This window comes from Alosa sapidissima, chromosome 9 (genome assembly GCF_018492685.1).
Source record: "Alosa sapidissima isolate fAloSap1 chromosome 9, fAloSap1.pri, whole genome shotgun sequence".
Classification (NCBI taxonomy): domain Eukaryota; kingdom Metazoa; phylum Chordata; class Actinopteri; order Clupeiformes; family Clupeidae; genus Alosa; species Alosa sapidissima.
Genome location: NC_055965.1, coordinates 19,531,856 through 19,547,688, shown reverse-complemented (window position 1 = coordinate 19,547,688; position 15,833 = coordinate 19,531,856). Strand labels below are relative to the sequence as shown.

General features: G+C 42.5%; 2 protein-coding genes across 2 annotated transcripts in view; both read right to left on the bottom strand.

Annotated features, from left to right (window-relative positions):
- The window catches only part of ppp3r1b (protein phosphatase 3 (formerly 2B), regulatory s1ubunit B, alpha isoform, b), a 25,672-nt gene extending 14,353 nt beyond the window's left edge, over positions 1-11,319 (bottom strand). Inside the window, exons 1-2 of the mRNA XM_042102639.1 lie at positions 11,066-11,319; positions 3,464-3,503 (exon numbers count right to left, since the gene is read on the bottom strand). Coding sequence (XP_041958573.1) covers positions 3,464-3,503; positions 11,066-11,068 — 43 coding nt within the window. The 5' untranslated portion in view covers positions 11,069-11,319. The remainder of the gene's footprint in view (positions 1-3,463; positions 3,504-11,065) is intronic.
- A 983-nt stretch (positions 11,320-12,302) lies between these two features.
- On the bottom strand, positions 12,303-15,347 carry cnrip1a (cannabinoid receptor interacting protein 1a). Its single transcript, XM_042102640.1, has 3 exons — positions 14,968-15,347; positions 14,338-14,482; positions 12,303-13,619 (listed from the first exon to the last, which is right to left on the bottom strand). Exons 1-3 carry the CDS (start codon positions 15,144-15,146, stop codon positions 13,455-13,457), a joined length of 489 nt encoding a protein of 162 aa, XP_041958574.1. The 5' UTR covers positions 15,147-15,347; the 3' UTR covers positions 12,303-13,454.
- Between the last annotated feature and the right edge of the window lie 486 nt (positions 15,348-15,833).

Sequence of the window (15,833 nt, the reverse complement as noted above, 5' to 3'; positions counted from 1 at the left end):
CTCAACATCCCCCGCGCGCGCACACACACACCCCAACCCCACTTCTGTCTGAGCACACACACACACACACGCACGCGCGCGCACACGCACACGCACACGCACACGCACACGCACACGCACACGCACACGCACACGCACACGCACACGCACACGCACACACACACACACACGCCTGTCTGCTGGAGTGTGTGTGTTTGGATGCGGCCACATCAGGTCCTGACGTGCCAAACAAGGATTAGAGTCGCATTCCTGGGATGCGTGGCCCACATTCTTGGAATGCAGAAGGTGCTATCCAATACCTTTCATGGGGTTCCACGGCCTGCCCATTGGGGAATACTTCAAGTGTCTGCTTAGAACCGTTTCCTTATGAGGATCTTTGGGGCAGCCCTCGCATGGGTTCTATAGGCGTGCCTTCACTCTGAAAGTTAGGTTTTATTCAGCTATATAGCGCATGGCTATTTACGAGTTTTAACGATAATTACTTTGGATAAAATATCGAAAAAAATCGACTGCTAAATATCGACTTTAACTTCAACCCATCAATAATCTATTTGCGGCCGTACATGGAGTGGCACACATTAAATCCCTGCTGTCAATAGGGCTGGCCAACATGGACCAAACATCATATCTGTATTTGTTTGGCTGAACGGCATCTTTTCATGGCAAACGTTCTTTCCAACCATTTCCTCCTTCATGATTGTATTAGCATTTGGCTGTTTAGGTGTCCTTGCCATGGTCATTTTCTAACAGTAAACAACCCTTTTGCTGTTAGCAGGGCTTAAAGCAAAGAAAATGCCTGTGCCTGAAGTTATCACATATATGAAACCTGTGTTGTCGATATGACTGGATACATGCTCGTATCGATCTCAAACTTTCTGATCTGACTAATCTTTGGAATGACACTCTCAAGGTTTGCTTCAAGGCATCTGCTTGAAGGTGGCCATTACCTTTCAACAACACCTTCTTAACTATTCAAGGGTAAGAAAAAAAAAAAAAAAAAAAAAAACATTGCCACACATAGCCTCCATATCCAATGTCTGCACTAGTAATAGTATTGACTGATGATGCAGTAGTAATTCTCCTCTGCACGGTAGCTCGAATGTTATCCCTCTTTCTGTGAGTCGCTTTGAATAAAAGCGTCTGCTAAATAAAAATCCTCATCAGAGTAAGATGAGTCACTGGCCTTGAATCTACAGTCTACAGAGGGCACCGACAAGAGTATAGACCCTTTCATCAATAAAAACAACAACAATGCTTGAACATTCTATTTGGGCCCCAATCTACTTCCTCTGCATTAAGATAACATATGGAATGTTAAAAAGGAAGTCTTGTGGGGCCAACTATGATGCTGATAACGGAACTCTCTTGAAGGGGTCCATTATGATGCTGATAACGGAACTCTCTTGAAAGGGTCCATATTAATGGAGAGTGGAGACTGAACGTTTGGGCATAGACAGAGGTGTAGTGGTAAAATAAGAGGTGGGCAAACTATGAATTCTGTGATCACGGTAAGATGGACTGGGCCATGCGGTATCGAATTTTTAAAAAGCCATTCAGAGCATGTTTGATGATGGTGGAGGTTATTGTCCAATGTTTATAACAACACCAATGGTATTAAATTATTCCTAGAGTGATGAGTGTATATATTGTGAATGTCGATAATACAGTGTGCTTTTTTAATGTTAAAAGTTCCAATTGGTGAATAAACTCTTTTGAGAGGTGGATAAACTTTATTTCTGAAATTTCAGAGATGGATAAACTGCGTTTACTTGCGTTTAGCCTCCACTACATCCCTGGGCATAGAGCATTGAAGACTCCAGATGCCATATTAAATGTATGCATTGGGCTAAACCATATGCTCATAAGGACATGAACCTCTGCATTCAAGGCTGTTGGTTTTGAAACATATCTTCTAAATCTACAGAAGCAGAACAGCCCCAATTAAATCACCACCACCAGCACCAAATCATACCAAACAAAGTCTAATTAAGCTTCACAGGGTCTTTTTTTTGTGCGGACACTGACGACTGAATGGGTACGTCGTAGCTGGTCGTCTAAGAAATTAGACTTGGTGTAATTGTAACACAGCCAACGGCCGCAGCACAGTGATACAACTAGATTCTCTCATTACACCAAAATGAATGATTCATGACTTTATTAGCTTGTTGAACCGACACAGCTGGACATCCATGTTAGTGCTGGGCGGTATACCGGTTCACACCGTATACCGGTGTATATTTTCGTTATGATATGAATTTTTAATATACCGCCATACCGGTTTATTTGATTACACAACATTTGGAACGCTGCGCCGCGCCGTAAACCACACAATAACAATAAGGCATGTTTCTGATAGGCCTATTTGACAGAGTAAGCATATTAGCAGAGAGGTTTTATTTTAAATTGTATAATTTTCAAAAAAGTATGATTATTGCAAGTTGCACTACTTTTTGTATTGATTTTATACAAGATGTTTGTGAAATTTGCACAGTAAAAATTCTGTATTTTGACTGCAATTGTCTTTGCATTCTGATTAGATTCTTCATTAAAAATAATGAGTGGCTCTTTGTAAACAGCATCATTTTATGGGGCCATGCAAAACTGCATTACCACTAGTGTGGAGTTAATCTACATCATGACAGTAAAATAGACCATCCTTAGTCAATGTACTGCAGCAATTCCTCTCTCAACCTGTAGAAAATGCTGTGAACATCTGATTATGCATGGAAAAAATGTCATATACCGTGAAACCGTAAGAATTTTGAAAAATACCGTGATATACATTTTTGGTCATACCGCCCAGCACTAATCCATGTCTAGACTGGTCATCTAAGAACCTGAAATCTGGACACTAGCTTGGTAACTATATGCCTGGTCTTTCCAGGAATCCAAGGTCCCATTGCTGAGGTCCCTCAAGAGTTAAAGAAGTGGGGCGTGTTGAGAAGGGCGGCTTGTGGGAAAACTACCCCCAGGGGCATTTTAAGCCGTTCTCTGAACGGACAGATCATGCCAATTAAAGTGATATATTAAAGCACACAGCTAAAACATTATAGCATAAAGCAAGATGAATGATTCATCCTAATATGCAAATAAACATGTCCTATTCAAACATAACACATAGAAGAGCAAATACTATAACTATACTATAATACTATACTATAATTCAAACTGCAATGAAGTCAGTCTCTTTACACATGGGTGCAGTCCTACCCACATCACACACATAAGAACATGCTGCCCTGGAGGGCAGCTTCACAAACTCTCTGAGGCCCAAAGCAAGGAATAAACACAAAGAATGGCTCACACAATTTCCTTTTTAGGCCTTCCCCATAAATAATTTTCAAACTGTCAAGAATCATTTTCACTCCCTTTTCAACCTTTCAAAAAAAGCGTTTCTGTACCTTTCAAAACCGTTTTTGAGGGGGTGGGAGAGAGAGGTTAAAAAGCTCCCCTTGATACTTACAGTGCGAACACATCTCCAGAGGGTAGCTGGCTTCATTTCCCTGTAAAGAGACACAGAGAGAAGCCAAACATTAGCTCAATTCAAATTCAAGTCACAAAAATGATCTTTTTTAAAAGTAAACATGGCCTCAATGTGCTTTGCAGAGCACAAGTCTTGAAACACCTCGAACAGGTGTGCACTGTGCAGGTGACAATGGTACCCTTGTAGTGGGATGAATCCCCAAGTCAACCATTGAAGGGAATGACCTGTTTGTGTGAGGCCAGCCGATAGAGGGATAAGAACAGGAAACAACGTCCGACACACACACACACACACACTCACTCACACACACACTCCTAGAGGTCGCAAGTTCACAGCCACGGCCCATCACACAATGTGCCAGTGTGTCACTGTTTCAAAAACCGAGTGGCCTTGGGTAGCCTAACATGTAGTTAGTGTTTCTTCAGTACACATGACTTGCTGTAAATGTGCATGTTGTTACAGTCAGTGTATATATACTTAGTCAGTAAGGTGTATGGTGAGTATTAGTAATGTGCAGTGACATATACTTGCAGGGGATGCTCAGTGACCAATGATAATTTGCATGAATGCTTGTTTGCATGTCAGCAGCTTCAGATGTTCAAGGTATTCAGTTTGGCAAACGTGAACCATGTTTAATTTAGACAGGAATGCTGTGGGACTCCACAAGACTATCACTCGCTCATTCACATTTTTGTTTAACTAAAGGGACAACAATCTACGTACCAATTCGATGAATCAATGGGTCGCACAAAGGTCCAAGAGAACCTCGTCACTGAGAATATACGTGGACATACTGCGACATTTCTATGCAATTCTATTTTCATAGAATACTGTGAAAATTCTGTCTTCAGAAGACCTCACACAATATCTACAATTGCCTTATAAATATGTCATATCACAAACAATTGTTGTACCATGGCTTTGTGACGTGTATGTTAGCTTACAAGGCAAAAACTACAGTGTAGCAGAATATTACTCTTGAAACTGAGCTCATGAGCATTTCAGAAACAAACGGCAACAAGCCTACCAACATGGCTTTCCCTCCGAGGAATTGCCTTATAAGTGTCAGATCACAAACAACTGTTGTACACTGTTTCTAATATGGTGGCTAATGTCTGTTAGCTCACTCGGCAAAACTACCGTGTATAGTGTCATTCTTGAGATCCCTCAACTTCCACATGATGCTGTACTGTCAGTTTGTCTGGGTTGGGTTCAAAAATTTCAAATGTAATTGGTGCGGTGATCTTACTCCCACTCATATTCAGCCCCGATTTGGGTGTTCTTTCTCTCCAAATGGCACCTTCCCGTGCCTCAGCTGACTAATCAGATTTACAGCGCGAGCTATCTGGGATGAGTGAGGGTGTCCGCATTGGGTGCTGGATGAGCACCGTGTGAGAGAGACAGAGAAAGAGGGACAGTGGGTTGTGAATTGGGGAGGGAGACAAACAGAGAGACAGAGAGAGGAGAGGAGAGAGAGAGAGAGAGAGAGAGGAGGGTGAAAGAGAGAGAGAGAGAGAAAGAGAGGGAGGGAGAGAGGGAGGAGAGGGAAAGAGAGAGGGAAAAAGAGAGAGAGGGAGAGATAGATAGAGAGAGAGAGAGGAGAGAGGGATGAGAGGTAAAGAGATAGAGAGAGAGATCATGTTCAAGTGCCTGATTACAGGGTACCACAATCAACAGAATGCAACACTAGATCAATCTAGGACACCGTCGCCAGGGCAACACTCTTAACCAAACCAGAACTTACACTGGGGCTACTGTAACCCATTTTCACATGGACATCTCTCAAAGCAGCTGATGGATCTGTTACAACCACCAACACAACACAACACTACACTACACTACACAAAGTACAGGGGAAGACTGAGATCACTTGTGATGGTCATAACAAGAGCTCCAGAGGAAATTAAGAAAGAATTCTCTTTTTTGCAAAACCATAATGTAGAGCAAATGATGATGTCCATGTCTTCTCCCAACACACACGCACACAGAGCTTATTTCATTATGCATGAGAACAACAGTGAGTGCTAGAATCTGCCAGGGATAGAAATGAGGGCAACCTCCTGCCTTGCTGCATCTCAAAGGGGCATGATGCAGAAATTGGAAACAAGCCTTGGGGTGTGTGTGTGCATTGGAGACTCTTTGAGTATGTGTCAGGTCAGTGTGTGTGTGTGTGTGTGTGTGTGTGTGTGTGTGTGTGTGTGTGTGTGTGTGTGTGTCAGTGTGTGTGTGTGTGTGTGTCAGTGTGTGTGTGTAGAAAAAGGGGGAAAAAAGAGACACTGTCCTTCTGAATCAGGGTAAATGTACTGGAAGGAAACTCCAACGCAAACTACTCTTCCCCTTGGACAACAGCAGAACGAGACCTGGAACAGAACTGAGCAGAGCAGAGGAGAGAGAGGGTGAGTGAGAGTGGGGCATCTTTTGAGGACAGCATCTCTGTCCTGATCTCACCATCCTCATGTTTTCCTCTCTGTTGAGTGAGAGTGGGGCATCTTTTGAGGACGGCGTCTCCGTCCTGATCTCATATTCTTCTCTCTACCACATATTCTTGTTCCTGAAGTCCATCTCGAGACCATTATTGTCCTGCCATGAATCTGGACATTTTTGCCATCAAGTTATAGATGTATATATAGATGTAGGGTATGTGGAACATGAAAGACAAACTCAAGCATACATGAAGCGCTCGCTCTCTCTCCATATCCCTCCTCCTTCCCTCCTCTCTCTCTCTCCTGTTCTTCAATCTCTCCACACCCCTCCTCCCTCCACTCAAGTCCATCTTCCCTCCATCCTTAACTCGCTCAAGACACATGAGTGCAACTCTGCATTAAAAATGTTACATAGTTAGAATAGATTTCATGTAATAGATTCAATGGTGTTCTGTGAGAGGTTAAGCACCATTCTTTAGTGCTGGCTCCAGATCCTTTGGTTAGGCCACAGGTCACAGACAGGCCATGTTAGCCACGAACGCTGAGCCAGTAAGCCTTTATTGGCCATCAAAAAATGTGAGTAAACTAGTGGTTGTAGTGGATTGTGAAAATAAACATTTTTGTTGTCAGTTTGTTGCTTGTAAATGTCAGATGCTGGTAAATTTTGTTGAATTCACTGTTGTCCCAGGTACTACTAATTCATATACACTAGCATGAAGTCACTGAAATATATAAATATAAATATATATGTGTGAGAGAGAAAGAGGGACAGTGGGTTGTGAATTGGGGAGGGAGACACACAGAGAGACAGAGAGGAGAGGAGAGAAAGAAAGAGAGGAGAGGGAAAGAGAGAGAGAGAGAGAGAGAGAGAGAGAGAGATCCTTCTTCTATGTAGTTTCATGCATGCTTGGGTTTATCTTTGACTTAGTCCACACAGTACACCCTGCATTCTGCAACACCCCAAAAATTTCCAAAAATCCAGATTTATGGCAGGACAACATTGGTATGACTAACTTCATCCAACATCTCCCCAACTCTTCCATTCCATTGGGGTAACAGTGGGTGTGCTTAAAACGCTACCCTAGCAGATCTACCTAAAGAGCCTGACACTCTTCTCTCTGCCAGATCGAGGTCACACACACATCTCAGAGACACTCCTTGCAACTCCCACTCCCTTCAACTGTGTCTAGGGAGTTCTAGACTCCTCTGGTCTGGTTCTAAAAGTTTCAGTACACATCCCAGGTTTCCCCACCTAGCCACTATTTTGTATCAGTTTGTAGGGAGTTCTAGACTCCTCTGGTCTGGTTCTAAAAGTTTCAGTACACATCCCAGGTTTCCCCACCTAGCCACTATTTTGTATCAGTTTGTAGGGAGTTCTAGACTCCTCTGGTCTGGTTCTAAAAGTTTCAGTACACATCCCAGGTTTCCCCACCTAGCCACTATTTTGTATCAGTTTGTAGGGAGTTCTAGACTCCTCTGGTCTGGTTCTAAAAGTTTCAGTACACATCCCAGGTTTCCCCACCTAGCCACTATTTTGTATCAGTTTGCATTAAATACTGGCAAAGGGAAAAAAACAGAAAGAATTTAAATGATTGTGTCATAGGCTACATATACTGTATTAGTGTTAAACCATCACAAACTAACAGAAATGTAACATGAATGTTACATTCAGCCATATGGATTACACAAGTTATATACACAAACATGGCATGCAAATTCGGATGGCTTTGTGTGTGCACACTAATGGCTTCTTGTTTTTGGGCCAACAGACACATGACCTCCTCATGTCACAATGACTTCTACAGGGATCACCCAACAAAAGCCAACCGTCAACAATAACAGTGGCATACACCAACTTGCACCTAAAACTGATGCTCACCTGATGCAAACTGACCGGATAAATTATATCTCTTACTCGTATATAGTCCACGGGGTAAACTTAGATGAGGCCATCATTGCCTCCCAATCACAAATAAACACTGATATTATGAATATCTTAAATCATTAAATAATATAGAAAAGGTGTCTCTACGGTGGTGTTCTGAGAGGGTAACAAAATGATTCTCTTCATTTTGAAGAAAAAGGCTCAACGTTCTATACAGAACCTTTTTTAATGGAGAACCTGTTGCAGGCAAACAACGAGGCTCTGAAGGGGTCAAGTTAGGGACAAGGAGCCTTCTAGAATCTTTCTGTCGGAATCAATGGTTGCTATGTGGCTTCCAGAAGGTTGACCACTGTTTGAAGTGGTCTGAACTAGTATGAACTAGCGGTTCAAAGGACTCTGTGTAAAAAAATCCTTATAATAATGTATATATGATAATTTGATAAAACCTACCACTAAAAACCATCATCAGGAAGGAAGATACAGAAAGAACTGACGTGGAAGGTAGGGTATTTCAGGAAAGACAGTATATGACAGCAGTACATGATTTGTACTTGTTTGCACATAGTGGGTGTAGTAAAGGAGTATGCCATCACAAAATGATAACACAAAAGGGTTCCTTGCAGAACCTCTGAGTGCCTTCCCCCAGAACAGCTGAGGACAGACCTTTCAAGGTTGGGCAGAGCATACAACCCTTTTCCTAAAGTTCATGCAGAAAAAGAAAATCCAAGAGGATAAAGGTGACACAACCCAGGGTTTTATTTAGCGTTCCGTGAAGACACTTAAGAGTCAAAGAGGACTACATCATGCCATGATACAGAGGTTAGAGTGCAGAAGGTGAGTGTGCACAACTGCCACCCGATCAGACAGTTTCAAAGACCCTGACCCAGGGAGCTCTGGGATCATTCTAGAATCTTCTGAGCTTACTTGCTGTGCGGTTTGAAAATGAAGATGACGTGGTTGATCACCGTTGCCAGTGTGTTAGAAATCAATGTTTAAAAAAAAGGCCAAAAAAAGTGAGAACACAATTTCAATAAAGAGTTCTTTACTAAAACCTCTGAAGGTCTGTCTTACTGTCCACACACAAAAAAAGCTGATAAACCTTTTCAAAGTTCAAAGTTCAACACAGCACCAAATATGTCCCTCTGGGTCCTGTAAATAAAATAAAACAACTAAGTGAGGTCAAAGGTCAAGACCTGTGGTTTTATTTAGCATTCAGCGAAGGCACTTAAGGTTAAAGAGGATTACGTCCTTCCTCTTCATGGAGGTGTGTATGTGCACCTGCTTGTCTTCGGTGTCTGTTACCAAACACACAGGCTTGAACTTCAGTGGCCATTAACAGTCAGCTAGCTGAGACAACCTCTCCACAAAAACGACTTGCCGTCAACTGAATGAAGTTGGTTGCTTTGGGCCAAACAACACTAGGGAGAAGATAAAGGACAAACAACATCATTGTGAGTACTATTTTGACTCCAAGACACACAGACAGTGCCTTAAGGTTAAGTGGATTAGGATTAAGGCCTGTAGGTGTAAGGTCGTAAGGTAAGAGTGAGTCAATCACAAAGTCCTGATGCTTTGATTCTGTCCGTCATCCATGTTATCAACAACAACAAATTTTGTTTACCACATCCCACGATCCATGATCCAACTTCTTAAAAAGATCACAGGGCTGCTGACCAAAACTTTTTTTTTTTTTTGTCTAAATTGAATTGACACAACCAGAATAGCACTTCCATGATTTCCATTTGGAATTAAATCAGGTGCAGTAGGTTTCCCTTGGTTTTCAGGAAAGACATCTGGAGAGGAGCACTTTGAGCTTGCCTCAGCCTTGACACACATAGCATAGCATGCTCCCAAGAAGGAACAGATCGTGCCTCTCAGAACACAACGGCACCAGAGTGCCTGCAAGCTCCACATTGTATTGTAGGATACAGTGCATCTGAGGAAAAGTATTTAAACCATTATGGCCTCTGTATCACCATTCCGTCGATTACACTCATCTATCAGAGATGACTGGATTAAAACAAAATAACAAAATCACACTATGCTCTATGCACTCTGCGTCTGCTGCAAGCAAGTATGAGATGTGACCAAAAGTCAACCACATATTTGTAAACCATCATCCGAGTCGTGATGATGTTCTCGGCTAGCCTACTACACCACCCCCCCTCTGCCACTAGCCAGCCACTGCAGCTGGACTGGGCTCTGCAAAGACGCACAGGTTGCAGTCATTGAAAGCAGACACCATTTGTTTTAAAACTAACAATCACGACAAATACACCTACTACTACGACCAGATCTTGAAGTCATGTTACAGTAAAAACATAATGTGGGTTTCCAAAACAATAGCTGAAATACAGGAATGCGTTCTAGAAATAGCCTAGCACGACCCCAAACAGCTTATGCTAGTGTTGTGTGGTAAAAACCAGTCCAATAATCCTCCTACCAGCTGAAATGAAAGAAGAAAAAGGAAAACCCTACAATGGTGTCTACGTTGCGACGTTGTAGCCTCGCCTGAAGAGGAAGCAACAAATGCGAATGAAGTGGTACAGTAGCCCTCAATTTTACAGCCATGATGACTTTCGCCACTCTGAACAGTCGTCAGTTTTCAGGGGCCACGTAAACATAGGCAACGAGTGTTCGTTTCCAGCAGTGACATAAACTAGATGGACACATTTGCACGCACGTAGTTTCATGCAGGAGAAACATCCAAGTACATACGGATTTGGACATTGCAATGGCCCTTAATCAACGAGATTCAGTCGACCCAAGTTCTCAAGTCCGTTCAATGTACCCAAACTAGCTTGCAGCTAAGGTTACAGTGCCGTATATGTTGGGCTACAGTGTCGCCTTAGGTATAGCTAGCTGACGATACATTGTTTCACTTTTCACTTCAACCAGAGGGATAGATAGTTAGCTACATTGTTTCACCGTTAGTCGTGTTGATAAAATCTGAGAATTGTGTGGACTGCATTGGGGTTTTCGTGCGCGTAAATAAAAAGCCAACATAGGCAAGGAATCCGCCAGAACGTGGCCCACTCAGTCATATCATGGTGGTGTTTTATCAACACAGGGTTGACGTGAAAAAACAAAGACAGTTAGCTAATACAATCGCGTCTCGTTTTGTGAACTGAGTGGTACAGCACAGTTGATCGAACAAGTGTCGAGCAAGTAATCAATAAGAAGTTCCATGGTTCCATGGGGGGTTAATTCCGCCGTATCTTTACACATAGCCTACACACAGAGTGACGAATAGCGATTGTTCCCTCTCCTTACCATTCTGTTGGTCGCGTAGTCTTCACTTGCAGAGAAAAAAGCGCCGAGGCAAACACGTCGAGGTATTGGAGTCGATGTGAAACGTTTATGAAAGCCGATTAGGCGGACTTTAAATGTAAAGTCGCTAGCCTAGGTCTTGTTCCAAGTCTCGATGGATGATGGCTCCACTGCAGATACTCCGGTTGATCCGCAGAGAGAGGGGAAGCAGTTGGTCGAGAGAGGGAGCGGATCGAGTGAGGTGGAAAGCAGGGTAGGGGGAGGTGCATTAGTACAGTACATCCGGGTACTCTCACTCTCTCTCCCTCTCTCCTTTCACTGAACATGTACACCTTTGCATATATTAATTGAGTGAACGTTACTTAAGCTTTGCATATGAGGTTCAGTTGAGTTCATAATACAGCACACCTACAAATTGGTGAAGGAGATAACATCAGACCAGTAATACATCAAATCTGGTAAGTTCTCGTGAGGTGATAGCAACTCGTTTAGTCACACCAGTTCCCTGGCAGACCTAGGCTGATAGTCCTGTTTCAGACATGACCTCCAGTCTCTGAATGATATCAGTTTCAGTCCTAGTTTTATGCTATATTTAATAATCAGAACAGCCAATTAACCTATATTCCTAGTAAGACGAGAACTTGCTATACTTTTCAATAATATAGCATGCCAGAACTAGCCTAGTTGGGTTTGACAAGGGCTCAATGTCCAAGTAAGATTAAGAAATATATAATGTAAATAAAGATAAACAAATAAATAGCCTAGTCTGATGTTGGGGTGTTGATTTGGGATGATGGCCCTAATTCATGTAGCCTAATGCCCATAACTGTAAATGTAAATCAGGTTTCTAGGCCAAGTATACTTGCGTATACAAGGAATTTAGTCTCTGCATTGATCCCATCCGTGAATTAGTGAACACACAGAGTACACAGTGAGGTGAAGCACACACTAACTCGGAGCAGTGAGCTGCCTTGCTACAGCGGCGCTCGGGGAGCAGTGAGGGGTTAGGTGCTTTGCTCAAGGGCTCTTCAGCTGGTACCAACTGGTCGGGGGGGCAACCCTTCGGTTCCATGCCCGAAGCCCTAACCAGTAGGCCAGGACTGCTGGATGTTGGGCTTTGATTAACTCATTTAATTAATTAGATAGGAAATAGGTAAAGACTGAACATGCTTAAACATGATAAACAAGTGCATAAACCAACAGTTCCCAATGTGGTATAATCGAAGCACTGACAAGCCAATGATATCTTTATATTTATTGCATTGTCTTGTTTTTCAGGTGGCACTGGCGTACATGATTCAAGTGATACATATTTATGCATTCTTCATTCAGACCAGAGTAAAACAGGAAGTTGTCAAGCAATGCAACTTGATATATTTATAAAACAATCAAAATCCACAAACAAGGCAGCATACAAATTATCACAAAAGTAAAGCTGTGAGCGTTACAGGCGTGTGAGCAAAGAACAAAACAACAACAACAAAAAAACAAACAAACAAGGCATATGAAGACAACAATCCTGATATCTTAACCACTTTGTGCTTTTAGGCAAATTAAACAAAGGTATTTATACATCCGTAGTAAAACAATACTAACACAACCAATTGATATGGGGTGGAAACAGGTTAGTATGTACAGTCAGAATAAATTCAGCGAGTTAAAATCATTTTCACGGCAAAACATTCACGCTTAAATACATACACTTCACAAGCTGATAATAATGATCATTGTCTGCGGTGGGTCCTAAAGAACCACCCATGGTAACCGTTTCCCTCTATATTTAATAGCATGAATAGCACTGGCAATATAATGTATATCCAGCACCGTCTTTTTTTTTTTTTGCAGATCCTTTTTGCCCACATTAATAAAAAGATATCCTCCTCTCACATCTCTGAGAGTGTAGGCTGTGAGCACAAAGCTTTGGATAGGACCACGGCTGACAAAAGAGGTCCTCTCTCTCGTTACTGCAACCAACACAGAACTGAGAGCTGCAGCGGTGGGTGCAGATAGACACACACACACACACACACACACACACACATACAGGGAGACAGATAGATAAAGAGAGAGAGAAAGAGAGAGAGGGAGAGAGAAAGAGAGAGAGGGAGATTTATAGGGAACAATAATAGGAAACCACACATGTCCCCTGCCTCATGCCATTGCATGGGGATGCGAAGAGAGAGAGAGAGAGAGAGAGAGAGAGTTCTTGGGGAAGAACACAAAACAACATCTCGTCACGCTTCAAAATGTCTGCCACCTCCTGCTCGGCCAAAACCACCAAAAATGCAAGTCCACAGTGCTGTGATGGTAACAGTGGTTAGACAACCCCCCCTCCCCTTACCCCCTGGCTCTCCCTCCAGTCCCTTAGAAGGCGGGTATGGGCGGGGGGGTCCTAGAGGAAGGCCTCCTTATTGATCCACATTAGGCTGCGCGTCTCGTTTGGCTTGACCTCGTACTCGATGCAGTTGAAATTGTTGCCAAACTGACAGTGCTCCCGCTTGTAGTAGTTGTAGAACTTCACCTGCCAGACGGTCTCAAACATGCCGGCGTCTTTGAACTAAGATGGACAGAGAGAGAGAGAGAGAAAGGTGAAATTAGTTTGTCTACAGGGAAGTAAGTCTGTTTATAACTACTCATTAATAGACATATCAAATCAGCAATTCTAATTGAATACACTTTTTTTTTTAAATAAAATAAAATGTAGGTTATTGCGTGGTAAATGGGAAACAACCATGGCGGTAACTTCTGAACTTAAACAATTCCCAGCCAATTATCAACAAATGATCAACAACCTTTTTCAAGAATTGCATACTGCATTGTTGATGTTGTAGACTACTTAAAACATTTTTGTTCAACTCAGCAAAGGTTGATTTGTGCAACTTGTTTACAATATAGGATTAATACATGTTATGGATATAGACTATTAATACATGTTATGGATATTACTTCGTACTAGACATTAAGTAGACACTTATGGGCCTACTTTATGAAATACAGCTCCTTCACACACTGAATTTGACACACACACACACACACACACACACACCTCACCCCACCAATTCTCTCATACACCAAACACAAAACCAAGCAATATTGACCACTGAAGTGATGGTCTCTCAAGACAAAATCTGTCATCAGTAGCCTATGGACAACAGACGTTACAAATACAATGTGTAACCAGTAGCGATGTAAACAGTAATGTGTAACCAGTAGCGATGTAAACAGTAATGTGTAAACAGTAGCGAGCTGCGAGAGCCAATCGCTTTTTCCTTTACCTCTATGAAGACCTGAATAGGTTGCCTCTCCCCGCTTTTGGTGTGCGGCACGCCCTCCGTGTCATAGAGCCCGGTGTACACTACCGATTCCTCGTCTTTGGTCTCCACCTCCAGGGGGAATTTGACGCTGCCGATACCCATGGTTCTGCCAGACCCACCAAAACGTAGATTTAGTTAACAGATTCGTGTCGACTACTCATTATCCCTATATAATATATGGCCTTCTTAGGTCAAGCATCAGGGAGCTAAAGCAAGCAGATGCTGGTAACTGTAATAAGAAACCTTGGCCTACCTGGGGCTAAGGGACGGCATCTATTAACAGGCCGTGTCTAACTGGCCTTGGCACCATGAAGGAAACCAATTTCATATAAATATGCATAGGCTATCCTCTGTGTCACATAACCTAAATGGATGGCTTGCATTTCAGGTCTACTGCTGATTGTATAGACAAGATATGGAGACGTGGTCTAACGCCATGTTTAAGGGATGCTCATTCTGCTAGCGCATGTGCGATGGATAACAATTATAGTGTGTTTACATGTAGGCTAGTCTAAGTACCCTGTCCCATATACTAACAAAAATAATTGCCTATTTAGAGATTAATAGTTTAGATATTTAGAGGCTACTTACCCTGGTTCAGCGTTCGTCGGCTTCAACGCTACCCGAATTTTGTATTTGGACCCAGTTAGCAATTTAATTGTCCTGCTCTGTCCGAACCTCGTCCCATCTACCTTAAAGAACACCGGTCCTTCATTCGGCTGGATTTTCAGTGAGATCGAGATGTTTATAACAGGCGGGATGTCGGCCATAATTGCTCAAAAATGATCAGCCTATTTGAAGCTACCTCCTTCCTGTATGAAAAAAATAAAATACAACCCCTGGACGCGGCGACTGGGTAGCCTGTGTTTTTCTCCAGTGTCACTCGCCCTAGGATGCTGTGACGTAGACGGCTGGCGCATGCATACAGACGGTGGCAATGCTGTTACAACTCACAGCATAGGGATAGCCTATATACTGAAACCTATAGCCTACAACCCTTATATCGGGTGCTAATCCTTTATAGCAGCAATCTTCTCCTTTTTTGCAAAGAGAAGTGAGACCGCAGCCGCCAAACTACTGCTTGTCTGATAAATAAATGTCAAAAATAAGAAAAGAAAAAGCGAGCCAATCACAATGTAAAGAATGAATGGACATAAGAGGGACATTCATTTGTATTTAATCAAAACAAGATTGAGAAATGTCTCAACACGATTCTGTGTGAGCCAACTAGAGCAGTCCTGTATGTCTGGCCTTTTGAAGTGACCCTGTCCATTGTCCTGAAATGGGGGAAAAAAGGGGTCCCCCAACTGACCGACCAATGATGTGTTTACGTTGAATCTAGAATGCGACCGCTGTAGGCTAGGATACTCAAATCCTCAGTGATATTAACACTGATGGTGTTTTGGAGAGGCAGAAAGAAAAATCTAAATTCTGATAAAAATCTTAAAGAGATGGTG

What these genes read in the sequence shown, in the direction of transcription:
- cnrip1a (XM_042102640.1), bottom strand. Translation starts at nt 15,146, where the DNA reads ATGGCCGACATCCCGCCTGTTATAAACATCTCGATCTCACTGAAAATC. An exon ending in CCGACGAACGCTGAACCAGG is followed by an intron (nt 14,483 to 14,967) that starts GTAAGTAGCCTC and finishes TGGGTCTGGCAG; the next exon opens with AACCATGGGTATCGGCAGCG. An exon ending in CTATTCAGGTCTTCATAGAG is followed by an intron (nt 13,620 to 14,337) that starts GTAAAGGAAAAA and finishes TGTCCATCTTAG; the next exon opens with TTCAAAGACGCCGGCATGTT.